Raw genomic sequence first — 17,825 nt, 5'->3', positions numbered from 1 at the left:
CAGAAATTTCTTGTTTTATAGTTCCAGAGGCCAGAAGTCAAAAATCAAGGTGTTGGCAGGGTTGGTTCCTTCTGAAAGACATGAGGGAAGGATCTATTCCGGACCTCTTTCCTTGGCTTGTAGATGGCTGCCTTCTCCCTGTGTTTCTTCACATCATGTTCCCTCTGTGAATGTCCCTATGTCCAGATTTCCTCTTCTTATAGGGACATATAGGTCATATTGGATGAGGGCCCATCCTAATGACCTCCTTTGAACTTGGTTACCTCTATAAAGACCCTGTCTCAAATAAAGTCACATTCCGAGGTACTGGGGTTTAGGAATTAAATACTTGAATTTGGAGGGGACATGACTCCATCAATAAAATTCAGAAAAGGTCATACTCCAAGCCAATAGAATTTAGCAACTAGCAGATTGACCCTTAAGAGAATTCTGTTTACTAAGAATTCACCTTCAGGGTGAGTTAGAAAAGGCACACATGATGCCAAAATCTTGTGTTATGGTGGAGAAGAAAATCTTGAATGCTGTGCTTCTAATAGCTTTCCCAATTATAAGTCAAGTAACTTCTTCAACAACAGGAAAGGAAACCTAACAGTGTAGAAAAAAACATGGATTTTGAATGTAGACGTTATTGTGGTCAAAATCTGACCTCCCCACTTACGACCTGTGTCACTTACTTAACCTTACAAATCCCTCTTTGATTGCAAGGTGGAGAGAATAGGAAGTTGTTTAAAGAAGTACATCATAAATGCGTGTAAAGTTCCTGGAACATAATAAGTACTCAAGAAATGTTAGGCTCTTCCTTCCTCTTAACCTGTCCTGATTATTCTAAATTTCTCTGAAAGCCTTCTTAGCTGCTGCTTCAAACCCAGGTGTCCTCTTTGTCATAGCTCCAGATTTGTCCATGGCTTATAAGACCTGACAATGACTTTCCTACATTTATGTCTTATGTTCAGTTTGTTTTGACACCAATCGAAGTTGCCATTGAAGATATGAAGAAGAAGACCCTGCAGTTAGCAGTTGCCATTAACCAGGAGCCTCCTGATGCCAAGATGCTTCAGATGGTGCTGCAAGGCTCCGTCGGAGCTACTGTCAATCAGGTAAGCAAAACCAGCTGGTGGCAACTCCTCTGGTTCTTGTTATTTTGATTTTTGTTACTATATGTCTGCACCCTCCTTTCTTGAGGTCGATGAGGAGTCTGATCAAAATACAAATGATGTTCCTAAACTTAGACTGAACGCTTGAGGAGGTCCCTTCTGCTTCACGTAACAACCCAAGGTAGACAAGGAATCCCTAGAGATGAGTGGACCGTGTCTAAGGAGTACCATTTTTTGGAGAAGTTGGGGCCAGTCCTGGCAATATGATCCAGATGGAGTGCTTAGTCATGCCCAATTTAGGCAGAGTTGTTGCAAGGCTTGAGATAAATCTGAGAAGGCCTGTAGAAGAGAAGGGAAAGGGTCTAGGACATTGAACCCCTGGGTCAGTCACCAGATGAAACCAGTATGCCAGGAGCGTTGCTAAGCAGGAGTGACCTGGAACCGGCTTCTTGGGCCACTTCAAAACAGACTGGATCTTCTCAGATCCATTAGAATTCTAACTCCGATCTCAGCATGGAACTAATCCGGCCTCAGATGGAGGGCGTACTAGCTTAGTTTTCTCTGTCCAGTGTGCTTCCTTAATTTCAGAACCAGATCTGCACACCTCCACACGCAAAAACTCAATGAGTGCCATGACCCTTTCCTCACTCGGCACAACTGGACTCCCCAGCAAAAATTCTCTGTCCACATAATATCAAGGGGACAGAAATAGTATTTGTTACATTTCCATGATCAGAAAATATTAGGAAGCTTTTGCTTTTGTAAGTCCCAATCTTTTAATGAAAATGGAAGACTTTATAAGCCCACAACCATAGATTACACATGTACTATGCATATCTCTGACTCAAGCCAGCAATTACGCAAAATGGTGCTTGCCACTAGGGCAACTAGACAAATGAATATGAATGGCTGGATCAAGACAATCTCTATTTTCGGAAAAGCAACTCTAATCACATACCCTTTGATGTAGTATATTACCTTTCTATATGAAGGAAAATCTGTAATTAGTAGTATTTGATTAAGGAAATACATTTATACTTTTGAATATTCTCCTAAAACTGCAAACTCCTCCTAAGGAATCAGCATTTTCCTGAGAAGTTCAAGACCTTCCTTGACTTTTTGTTTCGGTCAAACTAACAAAATTAAATGTTCAAACTACGACCTCACTCCCAACATTTCCTCCCAAGTAATTTCACTTTCTTTCCAACATCAGTAATGTTTTTCACTTTTCCCATCAGGGACCACTGGAAGTAGCCCAAGTATTTTTGGCTGAAATTCCAGCTGACCCAAAACTCTATCGACATCACAACAAGTTGAGATTATGCTTTAAAGAATTCATAATGCGGTAAGAGGGGAAATGGCTGGGATTTCAGTAGAGCAGTGGTTTTCAAAGTGTGGTCCCCAGGCCAGCAGCTTCAGCATCACTTGAGAAATTTGCTAGAGAGGAAAATTCTCAGATACCGATCAGACCTACTGAGTAAGACTCTCCAGAGGTGGGACCCAGCAACCTATATTTTAACAAGTCCTCCGGGGGATTCGGATGCATGCTCAAGTTTGAGAAGCCTGCATAGTGCACCACTAGTTGCACTAGTAACTAACAAACTGTATGGTGCTTTCATAGTTATCATCTCACATTGCAAAATAAATCTTCATTTTACAAAAGAGGAAATGGAGGTTCAGAGACGGGAAATGATTTTACTTAAGGTCACACAGCAAGTTAGTAGCAGAGCTGAGTTCAAACCAGGTCTTCTGAATCCAAGTAGCGCATACTTCCTTCGATGTGCTGATATTCCCCTGATGAATTAGAGCCTGAGAGGTTCTTGGCATTGGCAGTCTTTGTAATTTCCCATATCATACAATAACTTATTTTTATAAATGTAAAAGACACTGCCTCAAATTGAGAGATAGAGACGAGATTCTAAAACTAGAATTTTACAAAGGTATCAGTCGTCTCTATGGCAATTCCCACTGGCAGACCAGCGTCATCTCTGCTCCTGGATTCTGCAGTAGAGCTGGCTCCAAGAGCAGCCTGTTCAGGCTGGATAGGAAGTGAATCTTGGGACAAGGTCTTGCAAGCTGCTGCAGTGCAGACAGGTATACTGGGACTCCTGTGGCCCTAAAAGGAATGATTATGAAGGATGTGGGTGGCACCTCACCCATAAGAGAGAAGGACATCAGAAATACATGTACTAATATTTCTTTTCACCCAGAATCTTAGAGCAGCATATAAAATGTAGGAATATCTTCACTTGGCAGATGGGGATAAAGGAGGCTAAAAGTTAAAGTTTGCTAAATTCAGTGAAAACCCACCAGAACGCTAGTGTCAGGTGAGGTTCTCCTCCTTCACAGGCTTTGGTGAGACGTATGTAAATTTGCTACGTATAAAGGAGACATTCTTTGTCCTGCAGTGAATCTCAGCTGCTTAGTAATAGGGGTGTGTGTGTGTGTGTGTGTCTGTTTATGTGCGTGCACACTATACATATGCATATACATACACGTGCACACAAAGAAATTATATTTATTAATGTTTTATATTTGAATTGTTTCCTGTATTTCATAACAATTTTGACATTACGCAAAATCTAGATAATCTTCAGTAAAGAGTGCATTTTCATAAAACAAAAGGCTAGAAAAATATTGGGGGAATTTTTAAAGATCAATTTACTTTCCACGTATCTTCATATAAAGTGAAGTTATTGTGAAAGGCCCATGAAGGTGGCAGTGGCCCGGGCCTCTCTGGACCTCTGCAAGGACCTGTGAAATGTTTAATGAGCACACACTAGGACCCAGGTATGATAGTAGTTGTAGGAATACAGGAGCTGGGTATTCCTCTGCTCCTGACAATAGGACTTTTACCTGGCTAAATAACAAAGCAATGCAGCATGTTCTAAGAACTGTGGCGAGTACACAAAATATAGGGCTACAGAGTTCAGAAAAGAACAGTCAGTTGCAGTCTGGAGTGGCTAGGGAAAGCTTTGTGGGAAAACATCACTTAAACCTTGTCTTGAGTATGTAGGTGGTAGGAAGAGGGCAGCGGGAAGACAGAGGCATTACTGGGAAAGGGACCAACAGGAGCACAAGACACAGAGGCAGGGGTGTCCTTGATACGCCTGGGCTCCTCTGAGCTGGCAAGAGCAGTGCATTCTGTGTGCACGCCAGCACAGGGAGGGGAGCCTGGGAAGACAGCACTATTGATAAATGGGGCTCTGAATAGAATATAGATGTAAAAGGAAGCTTGCTAAGAGAAGTGATTTTTTAGTTAAAGTGTCCTTATAAAATCCCTAACGAACATGCATTTTCTAATTAGCTTCCAGCCCCAGGACAAGTGACTACAAAGAAAACCAAAGCTGAGTAAAACTAGTCTCAGGCAAGATACACAAAAGGAAATGGATTTTCTTAGGGATGATCCTTTAACAAAGTCATGTATTGTTAGACTTTTGATGGTGCAGTTATCTTTCTCCCCAGATGACTTGCAAAAATGTTGGATTTCCAAAATCAAGTTCACCATTTACAACGTTGTTCTCCAACCCTTCCAATGATTCCTATGGGAAACTAGGCTGTAGTCCTACCTTCCCCCTGCTGGGTGGGTTGCCGCCCTGTTCTAGGAATGCCACAAGAATATCTGTCAGCGCTTCTCAAACTTCACTGTGCAAAACAAATGACCGGGGGATCTTGTCAAAATGCAGATTCTGATTCAGTAGTTCTGGGGTGGGCCTGAGACTCTGCATTTCTAACAAGCTCCCAGGTGCTGCTGAAGCTGCCAGATGGGACCGATCTTTGAGCAGAGGCTGCAAGGCTGTAGAGGTTGCTTGATTGCCGCCATCTCACATTTTCTCCTCCCTGCCCCCTCCCCGAGGGCTTCACGCGTCACGTCCTGCCTCCTGTCACTCACCCTTTTTCCTCCCCTTTCCTCCCTTCACAAGAGGAAATGTGCCATTACTATTAACATCTTTGAACAACTATAGATGCCAGTTCATTCATTCAGCAAACACTTATTGAGCCCATACTTTGTGCCAGGCACCCTGCTACCTGTGTGCAAAGATGAAGTTCCAGTACAAATGAGACAAGGCTACAGGCAAAACAATACTTCTGCTCAGTACTTCATTGTCAAAGTCAAAGTACAGTGACTTTCATTCCACTTTATTTCACATGCATCAAAGGTAGTGGGTGAGATTGTGGTGAAGGTTGCATAACTGTATTAATCTACTAAACCTAATCAAACTGTATATTTACAAGGGTAAACGTGATGATCTGTAACTCATACCCTCAGTACAAGTAGTAGGTGAGGAAACCTTCCTTCCCTCCATTGCTTAATTGCTTCTCAAGTCCAATCAGCAAGTCACAGCTTTGTAATGAATAGAGGAATTGTTTGGTCAAGTTGTTTGCACCTGTGTGTTTTCTCCCCGGAACCTGCTATCAGCAGATATGATGCAGGAGTGGAAAATGTTTGGGGGTGAAACCGTTCCCGGTTTTGCCTTGAGTGAGCTCCGGCTTCTCAGCAGACTTGGGCTGTAGGTCGATGAGCCCAGGTTTCCAAGGTGAACATAAGTGAGCCTTCCAAGGCTGATTGCTAATAACGGGAATGTACGCTTGCTGGGTACACTGTAGCTGGGTCCTGCCCCTGGGCAGTGGCCTGTGTGACTCAGCTGTAGCGGGCCTGGATGAAGCCATAAAGAACCTGGCAGGCTGAGCTGCTGCCGCTGACACCTGATGCAGCCAGTCCTGCGGCTCTTCAGATGGTTGCCAAGTTGGGGCCTGGATCCCCTTCTGAAACATCTCAGGGTTTCAGAAGCCACGATGGAGAGGTACAACATACTGTTTCCCTCCTCTGCTCCCCAGAGCACCCGGACCATTTTAAACACTGCAATCTGTGCCAGTCTGTGGTTTTAAATTTTCCTCTTACATTTCTGTCTTAGTCAGCTTGGGCCACTATAGCAAAATACCACAGACTGAGTAGCTGAATAACAGACATTTATTTCTCGCTGTGCTGGAGGCTGGGAAGTGCAAGATTAAAGTGCCAGCAGATTCAGTTCCTAGGGAGAACCCTCTTGCTGGCTTGTAAATGGCCACCTTCTCACTGTATCTTCACATGGTAGAGAGACGAAGAAGACAGCTCTCTGGTCTCTTTCTACAAGGGCACTAATCCCATCATGTGGGTCCCACTCTCATGGCCTAATTTAAACCTTCATTCTTCCTAAAGGCCCCCACCTCCAAATCCCATCACATGGAGGTCACATGTGAATTTTGGGGGGGACACAAACCTTCAGTCCATAACACGTGAACTTTCTCATTCCTATAAAGACTAAGTGATTTTTAAGTTCATTTTTATATTTAAAGAAAAGATAGCAGGACTCAATGGCACCAGGCCCAGGTTGCCTTTAAGGGACATAGTTTCAGATACGTCAGTAGAGTTCCACCGCATAAATGGTCATAGAGCCTTAACGGGAGTTAAGGTCTGTGAAGAGGAAGGAGAGGGAATTTGCCCAAGTGGCCTAAGGAAAACCAACTGTGTGTAGCGTGGGTGGAAACAGAAGCAGTAGGTGAAAAGCGATCTGAGTATTTGGTGGGAAAACGAAGCCTGAAACATTACGAGAGGTTGCTCGGGAGCAGGTCCATAGCAGGGACATATGAAGGACTTGTGTCCCTTTTCCAGGTCACAGAGACCTGTCTTAGTGGGCCTAGGAGGCTGGGTGGAAAACTGAGAGCCAAGTGGAGCAGCACATACACACACACACACACACACGCATGCACACGTGCACGTGGCTTCCCCCTCCCACCCCTTCTGCAACCATTCTCAAGAGAAAAAATCCATTTCCATTACAGTGCCATCCTGTCCTCCTCTCTTAGCGCGCCTCCACCCCCGGTTCTCTTGAACAAGGTCTCGGTCCTCAGGGCTTGACGGGGCTCTCACTTCAGGGCCAGGGCACTGCGTGGGAGGGTGTCTGGGCTGACTGTGAATTCGAGAATAGTGTGCGATCGTCGGGACCACAGGCCTCTGTAACTCCTCAGGACAGAAGCCCAGGGCCCAAGGAGGCGGAAGACAGCGTAATGTGAGTCGGGCCCTAGAGACTAGCCTAGAGTCTGATCTAGGCGGACCCCACCCCCCGCCTGGGTTCTGGGGTGTTCAGCAGGTCCTCAGAACCTGCTTCCAGGTGTCAGACTCGAGACTGGACACCTTCCCAAGCCCGTAGTCCCAATCTCGCCCCCCTTAGGAGGAGGAAGCAGGGCCACTGTGACTTCCCCAAGGGAGGCAGCCACGCCGGCCCCTCTGGGGCTGCCCAGCCAAGGGAGGTAGAGGGGGCTCAGGGGGACAGCCGGAGGATCCAGCCGCGGCTGCTCCTGTCTGCCCTGGGGTGCGCTCCCTGCCCCCGTGGTGCCCTGTGCCTTCAGCCTCAGGCGCCTCCCCACTGGCAGCCGCGGGGGCACCCAGGACAGTGCTCCTGTTGGGCCGTCTCCCCCCGCTGCGCTCCAGGAGAGGCAGGCCACGCCGCCTGCACAGCACTCCTCCCGCAGCCGCTCGGCCAGGTCCTCACACGCCCGACACCGTTTCATCCTCATAAACCCACTTTATAGATGAAGGAAGTGCGGGTGAAGGAGACCACGATTAGCCCAAGGTCACACAGCAAGTAAGTGGCAGAACCAGGAATTAGGCTAGCCTTCCATTGAGACCGGCTGCCCTTGGGATCTGGGGTTTGGTAGAGGTCGGGCTGGGAGGGAGGAAATGCAGGGGACAGCGCTGGAGAAAGCCACTGGGAGGTGCCAGCCGAGGTGGCTCTGACCAGGGGACCCTCACATCCACTGCAGCTCTTCCTGTGGAAAGGCCAGATGTTCCTTTGGTACCCTGCCCCCAAGTAATCCTTCCTTAACGTAAAGGGCCTGGAGCATATATATCACTCCAGTCACGGGAGGAGGTGGGGAGCCAATCCCTCAGTTTCTCCGGTATCTCTCCTCTCACTCCAGCAGCTGTGTTTTTTCACTGGACCTTAGGTGGAGACTTGCTAAAGTGTTACCAGGAAGAAGCTGAGAAAGGCAGAATACTACAAATTGGGACTCCAGAGAGAATAGTTCCAACTTGAGACCAAGGCCATATGCCTGGATTCTAGCTGGAAGGGTCAGGGTCTTTCCTAGGCAGCATTTGTGGTGTTGGGGTTATGAGTGTGGGCTCTCGGGCCCAGTTGCCTGGCTTCAAATATTCACTCTGGGACTTCCCTGGTAGCACAGTAGTTAGGAGTCCGCCTGCCACTACAGGGGACACGGGTTTGATCCCTGGTCCGGGAAGATCCCACATGCCACAGAGCAACTGAGCCTGCGTGCCACAACTACTGAGCCCGCATGCCACAACTACTGAAGCCCATGCGCCTAGAGCCTGTGCTCCGCAACAAGGGAAGGCACCACAATGAGAAGCCCATGCACTGCAACAAAGAGTAGCCCCCGCTCGCTGCAACTAGAGAAAGCCCGTGTGCAGCAACGAAGACCCAACACAGCCAGAGATAAAACAATAAGTAAATAAATAAATAATATCTACTCTGCCTTAACTAGCTGTGTGACCTTGGGCTAGTTACCCAACCTTAGTTTCCCCAACTGTAAAATGGGAATAAAATAGTAACTACCTCTTAAAGTTAGTATCAAAAGAGTCAATTCAGAGAGCTTAGAACAGGACTTGGCACATATGAAGTGATTGATGAATATAACATTATGGGGCAAGTAGAAATCAGATTGATTTACATAGGAAACAGACTTAACCTGATTTAAATATAGACATTGTCTGCCCATGACTTGTGTGCCTCTGTAAGGTTTGTACCATAACACACAGTGGGGCTGATGAGACATCAGCCTGGGAGCAACAGGATCCTGGATTTACATCCACCTTTGCTGTTCCCAAAGGTGTATGACTCTGGACAGGGCACTTCATCTCTTTGCATCTTAGTTTCATCAACTATGAAAAAAAAGGGACTGGAATATAAAATCTCTGACATTCCATCATCATTCTTATATAGAACAAATAGTTTCTGCACTCAGACTGGGTCTATCAGGAATAGTAACAATAATAATAATAACAATAAGTGTTCTAGGTTTTAGCTATGTACCAGTACTATTCTAAGCATTTTATATGTTTAATTCCTTTAATCTTTATAAAAATTTATGAGGTAGGCTATTATCGCCATCATGTCACAGGTGAAGAAACTAAGGCATGGAAAAGCTTAAGTAACTTGTCTAATGTCACAAAGCCAATAAGTAGCAAAGCAGGATTCAGAGGTGAGCACTCCAGCTCCAGAGCCTGTTCTCTCTAGGAAGTACATTCAGTTGGCAGTAACAGAATGGAATTAAGAGTGTCTTAAATTAGATAGAAAATTATTTTTCTCTCATATAAAACAAGATCAGAGATAGGCATCCCAGAGCTGTGTGGTGGTCACATAAAGTCATCAGAGACCCTGGCTCTTTCCATTCTTTTGCTTTGCTATCCTGGTTATAGTAGATCCATCCTCATAGTCACAAAATGGCTGCTAAGGCTCTGGCCATCACAACCACATCCTAGGCAGGTATCAGGAATAGAAATGAGGAAAGAGCAAAAGGCTACACCCCTTTAAAGAGCTTTCCTAGTGACTTCATCTTATAGCTCATCAGCCATCCCTATTTATAAGGGAGGCTAGGGAATGTAATTTTCCAGGTGGGTATACCACCTGGAGTTCTGCTACTAAGCAAGAGAGGGAATGGTTGTTGATGAAGCAACTAGCAATTTTTTGGCCATACTGAGGGACTGATATGTGAGCTGTGCTGAAGGAGCATCACAGAGAAGGGAGGGCAAGAGATGCAGAGGGGGAGGGCTGCATGACCACCCTCTCTGTAGAAAAGACACCTTAGATAGAGGACTATGAAAGTTACCCCCAGCAAAACCAGGAACCATGTTCTGGAAGCACGACTTCCCGCCCTTTCTAGACCCCATCAGTCTGGTTTCTGTAGGACTCTGCTGAAAAATCCCAGCACATCGACTGTAAGAAAATGCTTGTGTTCAGTGAACTTATCAACAAAGGGAGCAGCAAAGGAGGGGGCTGTCTGGAATGGTGGTGTCACTGAGTGAAAGTTGCACAGTTCAGTTGTTTGTGGACCTAATGAAAATGTTACAGATAGGACCATTTTTAAAAAATGATTTGCAATGTAGTTATATGATCCTGTATACATTTCCCAAGAGATATGGCTCTTCTCTAGGAGTGAAACATAACGCATGGCTCTCTTTAGTTTATGGATTTAAATAACATAGTGGAAGTTATTTTAACTTTAATAAGAAAATCTAGAGAATATAATAATCTAAATGGAAGGAAGAAATACAGAAAATGTCTATGAAACAATTTTATGTTATAAAATTTGTTAAAATATAAAGTTACAAAAATTCGCTCCACCTATTAATATATGTCTTTTTAAAACACTATATAAAAATATTTAAAAATTTAAAGTAATAAAAAAAAGAAAGAAAGCAACCAAACCAAAAAACAAATCCACCAATGATAATAAGCGCTAAAAGCTATACTAAAAAACAAAAACACTATATATATCTATAGCTATTATGTCTTCTGATAACAAAGATCACAGAGAGTATAGTTGCTTCTTCCAAAGTTTGCAGAGTAGCCATCCCCAAGTTAGCAGTTCGCTCTTGCAGGTCTCTTGTCTGCCAGTGTTACAAAACTGGTCCTTGAAGTCTCCTTGAAGAAACTGATTTCATTTTACACATTGTGGTAGCTCATAATTGTTAGTTAAGAGGCAATAAAAAAATAATAAGGGGTGATGTAGATTTCTCAGGATTCAAAGGCTATATACCTCCCCTTCCTACCTCTTCCCTGAAACCTTTGATATGTAACCTTTGGTATCCTACAGTTTGCTTCAGTTAATGTCAAACTTAAAAGACAGGTGAAAATCCAGTTAAGGGCCTGCTTTTGGCTTCCAGGGTGAATTAAATCAAGCCGTTCTTCTACAGCAGGCTGATTCCATCATGAAGCTATGGCCGTAGGTTTAATGTTGCCTAGGCCAGGTAGCTTCCCCCTGCCCCATAGCTGCATGTGTTCAGTGGTAATAGGGAGGATTTGGTAGCAAGGCCTGGGTATCCCCATAACACAATCCAAATCTAGCACCACTATTAAGAAAACAGTTTAAACCATGTTGATCATGAGAATCCTATTCATCTGAAGGAAAACAGAATCATTACTAATCATTGTACGTCAGCTAAGTTTCAGCCATTATGTTGTCCCTTCAAGATTTGTTGATTTGTAAGTTCCCTTGGATAGAACAGTATAAAATAAAAGGCAAGGCTTCATCATGTTTGAATAACATGATTTTCTTCTTTAGTACATACCATACTGCATGGGAGAGACTGGAGCTGGCTTTGCAGCTTATTGACTTTGTGACATGAAGCGAGTTACTTAAGCTTTCCGTGCCTTAGTTTCTTCACCTGAGGTGTGAGGGTGATAATAGCCGACCTCATAAATTTTTGTAAAGATTAAATTAGTTAAATATATAAAATTCGTAAGCACTTCAAACTCGTATGAAATGCAACCTCATTTTCTCCCCACCCTGATATTTGCATCTCAGATGCGGTGAAGCAGTAGAGAAAAACAAGCGTCTCATCACGGCAGACCAGAGGGAGTACCAGCTGGAACTCAAAAAGAACTACAACAAGCTGAGAGAGAACCTCAGGCCAATGATAGAGCGGAAAATTCCAGAACTCTACAAGCCGATATTCAGAGTTGACAGTCATAAGAGGTAAGAAGAGGGCAGGGGAGGCGTCTTCCCAGAGGATAAAGGATAGCGCTTGAGGCCCAGCAATCAGAACTGCAGAACCTCTGGGTGTGGGAGCGGGCCCTGGAATCAGAGAAGCCACCCAAGCGTGATCTGCTCTGCTTGCATCCCGCTCCTCCTGCGCCTTCTCCTTGACCTCTCCGGGGCCCCTCCATGCGGCCTTCTGCCAGCCGTCTTCCCAGGGCCGAATTACTGCCTGTATTTCTTCCTGCACAGCGTGAAGGCATGGCCGCACTTTCCCATATTTACTTACTTCCTCCATGATTGATGTGCTTTTCTAGCGAGTGATTTTCCTCTTTAAAAGGCTAACTGATGTTTCTTACTTCTGTTCTCTCTCCCTTCTTAATTTCAGAGACTCCTTCCACAGATCTAGTTTTAGGAAATGTGAAACCCAGTTGTCACAGGGCAGCTAAGAAAAGCTCTCTTCACCCATGAAGACTGGAGGCCCTGTGACCCTGGAGAAGGACCCGCTGGAACTTAAAACAGGACATTTGCCGCACAGGACATGCCACATGCTCCTTGACCAGACAGCACTCTGGAAGCTTTGGGATGCAAGTGACCATGGAAATTACACCCAAATGGGGTCTGAGCAGATCCTGGGGCATTTGGGGGATGGAGGTGGTGGAGGATGGTTAATCAGGGGTGCCTGTGTATTTATTAAGCCATGTTTTTTCGCATAATTGTGCAAAACAAAGCATAAACAGCATCACCTGCTGAGTGGTCAGGAACTGATGACTTCCTCCCGCCTGTATTTGAATTTAACCTGTATTTAGATAAACCCAAATTGCCCAAGGGAAAATGGACAAGTTGTCCACCAACCTATTCAGAGTGAACTTCTCTCCTCCCCTCTTTATGGGAAAGGAGGGTGACCTTGCTGGAGTACAAAACATTTCCAATAAAACTGTGAGGGGAGGCCTTACTAGAAATAAGATCATGAAGGCTGGAAATGTGGGGATCGATTAATTGTTTGTGAACTTGTTACCCGTTTGGTAACGGTGGACTAATTGTTGTATAGTTATTTTTGCTTTATTGTTCTATTAGGTGGTTAATTTAACATGCATTTATAGAGGAGCCCACTCGAAGCACTGAGTTAGGAGATACATGGTACTCTGAGCGACCCCCCCGAAGTTGCAGATGCTGCAGTTACTTAAATCGAAACAATTCTCCTCTAAAGCTTTGCGTTTTTTCTTATGCTCTCTCTTGCTCACTCTTTTTCTCATCCTCTCTGGGACCAAGTTTATTTTTATAAAAGAATAATATTTCTACTTTCATTTCTGAACATTGTGCTGTCCGTCAGCATGTGCACATCAACTAAAGAATATATTCAGGATTCTTTGGACAGTGTACTTTAGGAGGAAGATGAACAAAGTTATTATTTGAGAATTAAGTTATATATTTTTTCATATGACTGATTACCTTGACTGGTACTAAAAATGTAATAAGAATTGCAAGCAAAATGTTCCCCTTTGCAACTCGTGTTTTTTATTTCGACAACTCATGACTCTTTTGTAAAGCATTTCAGAGAAGAAGAAAGATGCATGATCATGGCCTTGGTCAAACAGTGCTATCCAGGGTCACACCTCGTATATAATATTTAATCTTGGTGGTCATGAGAGAGAATTTAATTTGGATATTCCAGAACTTTTTGTTTACACCATCAGGTATGCATGAATTTATATTCTGAAAGAGAACCATTTTGTTTTGTTTTTAAATTACTAAAGCTTACTAGTTTAAGGGGCAAACTTTTTGTTTTTTAGGCATTTGGGGCAGAACTCTTTCTAAGTATATGATATGTTTGTTTTCTTAAATGAGTACGCATGACATATTTTAATTCCATGTGTTGTTTAGTGTCTTCTGTGTGGGAGACACTGGGTGAGACCAAGGTCAAACAACATTGTCAAAGCCTCTTAGTTTAGAGAGGAAGAGCATCTGTATGTGTAGCCATAATACACAGCAGACTAGAACAGACCCTGTGGAAGGTAACCTTTCCTGAGTGACTCCAGGGTGGCCATTATTATCAACACCTATTATATTTTGCCTTCAAACAATAAGCCTTAGGTGGTAAGTAATGTAGACCTGGCTTTTAACTCTAAAAGCCCTAATAATCCTATGACCTAAAATATTCCGGATTAAATGTCCCTTGCTTTTAGATACGTGTTGTCACTTTTGATTTCAGTCTCTCTTATACCGCAGTGGGTACCACTTGCTTCACAAGTGCAAAGGCTGTGTTCACTGTTGCATTCCTATCCCCTAGCCCAGAACTCAACACACAGAAGACATTTAATAAGCATAAGCTGAATAATTAAATGAATGAATGAGTGTGAGTAGGCCAGCTTCTGGACCAGCACTGTGCAGTAGAAATATAATACAAGCCACATATGTCATTTTAAATTTTCTAGTGGGCACATTAAAAAAAAAAATCAGGAAAAGAAACAGGTGACAGTAATTTTAATAATACATTTCATTTAACCCAATATATACAAAATATTATCAATTCAACATGTAATTAATATGAAAAATTATTAATGAGGTATTTTACATTCTTTTTTTCATACTGTGTCTTCAAAATCTGTATGTATGTGTTTTATATTTAGAGATTTTACACTTTACACTTAATCTCAATTAAGTCCAGCCACATTTCAGGTGTTCAACAGCCACATGTGGCTAGTGGCTACTGTATTGGATGGTACAACTCTAGAAGCTTCCAACTTTTATAACGTGATGCCTCTGATCTGTGGGCTCAGACTATAGATAACCAATGTAGGAAGAATACTGTCTAGAGTAAGGAAGACAGAATTCTGACTGAGAGCCCACGGGCTTACCTAGAAGTGAAGCTGGTGGAGTTGGCAAGTGTGGACTGGTCAACACTGGTGTAGCTCATACTCTTTCTAGGCTAACCCTGGCTCTTTTCTCAATTCCAGATAGTTTAGTTGTTCTTTACGTAACAGTTATAAATGAAGTGGAGACACTGCTGCATTTACATAAGTAACGGCATAAACAAAGAACTTGGGCATTGGTCCTCTGATTGTGTATCCTAAATACGGGGTTAAGAAAGAAGCATTTCAAATATTGCTAAGAGTAAAGCACATGAGGCCTTTTGAATCCTGAAGATTGGAGAAACCTCTATGCCATGGTAGGCCTCTTGATTTTACTTTGGAAAACTCTTCAATGAAAGTTTATGGGAGAAATCTTCTGATTAGCTTCTTGCCTCTTTTCCTTTAGCAAGGTCAAGGGTGCAACTGTCACCAGCTCTTAAGAATCTCATGAAAGTGAAACATGAATATACTGCATAGACCTGTTTGGGTTTGTCATGCCACACATTGTCTTAAACTCCGTAATTCTATTCAGTAAGAAGTCCTTTCCATGACAATAGATTAATTGTAAAACAAAAAACTTTTAGAGCTGTCACTGGTAATTGTGGTTTGCAAGTATGTTTTCAAACACAGGGAGCTTTTGTTTTGCTTTGAATGTATTTTTAAATGCTTGTTATCTCAAATGTTGTAAAGCTGCTATTGACTAAGTATCATTTAAAAAACAAAAACCAAAAAACTAAAACTAAATGTTCTATTATATTCCAGAATGCTGGGTATGTCCACAGTGTTTCCCAACCTTTTTCACATTCTGGGTATAAATGTTATCTATTGAGGCATAACAAATAGCCCCCAAACTCATTAGCTTAACACAACAATAAACAATATCTCACCCAGTTCCTGTGGATTAGGATGAGTTTAGTTGGGCAGTCTGATTTAAGGTCTTGCATGAAGTTGCAATCAAGATATTGGCCAAAGCTGCCATCATCTGAAGGCTTGACTGAAGCTGGAGGATTCTATTCCAAGGTGGCTCATTCATAACATTGGAAAGTTGGTGCTGGTCATTGATGGGAGGCCTCAGTTCTTCTGCTTGTGGACCTCAGCCCCTACTGCGTGAGTGCTTGCTGACTTCCCCTTTGATGAGCAGTTCAAGAGAAGCAAGGCAGTGTCTTTTTATGACCTAGCCTCAGAAGTCATACTCTCTCTTGTCTGCCATATTGTATTTTTCAGAAGGAAGGCACTAAGTTCAGTCCACATTCAAGGAGAGGAGAAGTAGGCTCTACCTTTGGAATGGAGGAGTGTTAAAGAATTTTTGAACACATTTTAAAATCACCATAATGGGGCACATTAAAATTTTGCATTTGTTGTCTCACTGGGATAAATGGACAAAGCTACTTGCTTCTAGAGATGACCAGCCCTGGCACTCTGGCTGCCCTGAGTCCCTCCCAAAGACTAGGGCCATCAAGCTCAAGTAATATCTATAAGCAAGCTCACAGGTGCACCGTGGCACACTGTTTGGGAAGCCTTAGCCTAAGGGTAGTTCTTCGTTGGCAATCTTTTGTAAGGACCAGAAAACCAAACTCAAATTAGTGTTTTCAAAGAGGGTAGTGGAGTTAATTGGTTCACTTCACAGATTAACCCAGAGGTAGAATTGGTTCAGACCCAGCTGCATTCAGGGCCTACCCACCATGTCCTGGGCCCATTTTTCTTCTCTGCTTTCTCTTGTTTGGCTCCATCCCCAGGCTTTCAACAGTGGTCCCTGGAAATTCCAGGCTCATCCGTCATGACAGAGGCAATCCTGAGCCTCACAACTTCATACCACCAAGCTCCACAAAGAAAAGAGATTCTATGTTCCAGAATTCCCAGGCAAATTCTCTGGGTTCACTCTGATTGGAATGGCTCAGGCTAAACAAGGTTCTCCCCTCTAAGGAGAAGCAGGATGAATATCAACTCAAACCACAGGGCTAGCAAGAGAGGGGGCGGTGGTTCCCCAGGGAACCAGGAAGAAAGGGAAAAAGAAGCCTAACAAACCATGGGGGCTCCCTGCAGAACATTGCTTTAAAGTAAATGCATTCAGAAGAAGGAACGTCTATGGAGATCAGGATTACAGTTTATTTCATATCATGTTCACAACCATTGACCTGGAAGCATCTTCCCTAGAAGGGGAGATGAAAGGGCTATACGGTACATGAAGGAGGACTTAGGGCTTATCCTATCCTGAAGGAGTGGGGACTGGGACAGATGGGAGTGGGAGGTTTTGCTGTACCAGTAATACATCCTCTGTAGTGTCTTGCCAAAAATGACACAAATGACCAGGAATCAGAACTCAGCTGGGAAGGGCACTGGGAGAAAAGTGAGAGCAACAGGGAAATAGAATAAGTTATGGTAGGTTTGAGTGGAAAAAGTCAAGCATCGGGCTTCCCTGGTGGCGCAGTGGTGACAAATCCGCCTGCCAAGGCAGGGGACACAGGTTCGAGCCCTGGTCCGGGAAGATCCCACATGCCGCGGAGCAACTAAGCCCGCGCACCACAACTACTGAGCCTGCGCTCTAGAGCCCGCGAGCCACGACTGCTGAGCCCACATGCAACAATTACTGAAGCCCAAGTGCCACAACTACTGAAGCCCGCTCGCCTGGAGCCCATGATCCACAACAAGAGAAGCCACCACAATGAGAAGCCCGCGCACCGCAACCCAGAGTAGCCCCTGCTCGCTGCAACTAAAGCCTGCATGCAGCAATGAAGACCCAACGCAGCCAAAAACATAAATAAATTTATAAAATAAAAAAAAAAGTCAAGCATCAAAATTGTGTCTCTCATCATGGTATCCTCAGGGCCTGGGCCATAGTGGGCACTCAATGAATATTTGTAAATGACCAAAGTACTGAATGAAGGTGGCCATCAGGGATGACTTCTGTCAGACTGTTCCTCTTCTGTATCTCTCGGCTAAAAGCACCTAACAGAGGACAGACAATTAAGGTCAACTAGCCCCGGAGGAATGGCCTTCTACTCCCTCTTGACTTTACCTATTATGAATGCATGGGCAAGAGTTAAGAGGATTTTTCCCCCTTTTCTGCTGTTTTCCCTTGAATCACCCTAGACCTTATCCTTAGTAAGAATCACAGAGCCTGATTAAA

The 17,825-nt window shown here is 43.8% G+C and overlaps 1 protein-coding gene across 2 annotated transcripts in view; it reads left to right on the top strand.

Annotated features, from left to right (window-relative positions):
• The window catches only part of DOCK8 (dedicator of cytokinesis 8), a 224,329-nt gene extending 208,810 nt beyond the window's left edge, over positions 1-15,519 (top strand). For both annotated transcript variants that reach the window (XM_007182233.3, XM_007182234.2), the window contains exons 45-48: positions 954-1,097; positions 2,333-2,439; positions 11,676-11,846; positions 12,235-15,519. In XM_007182233.3, coding sequence (XP_007182295.1) covers positions 954-1,097; positions 2,333-2,439; positions 11,676-11,846; positions 12,235-12,295 — 483 coding nt within the window. In that variant the 3' untranslated portion in view covers positions 12,296-15,519. The remainder of the gene's footprint in view (positions 1-953; positions 1,098-2,332; positions 2,440-11,675; positions 11,847-12,234) is intronic.
• The last annotated feature ends 2,306 nt before the right edge of the window (positions 15,520-17,825 follow it).

Source organism: Balaenoptera acutorostrata, chromosome 6, assembly GCF_949987535.1.
Source record: "Balaenoptera acutorostrata chromosome 6, mBalAcu1.1, whole genome shotgun sequence".
Taxonomy (NCBI): domain Eukaryota; kingdom Metazoa; phylum Chordata; class Mammalia; order Artiodactyla; family Balaenopteridae; genus Balaenoptera; species Balaenoptera acutorostrata.
This window is presented reverse-complemented; position numbering and strand designations above follow the sequence as displayed.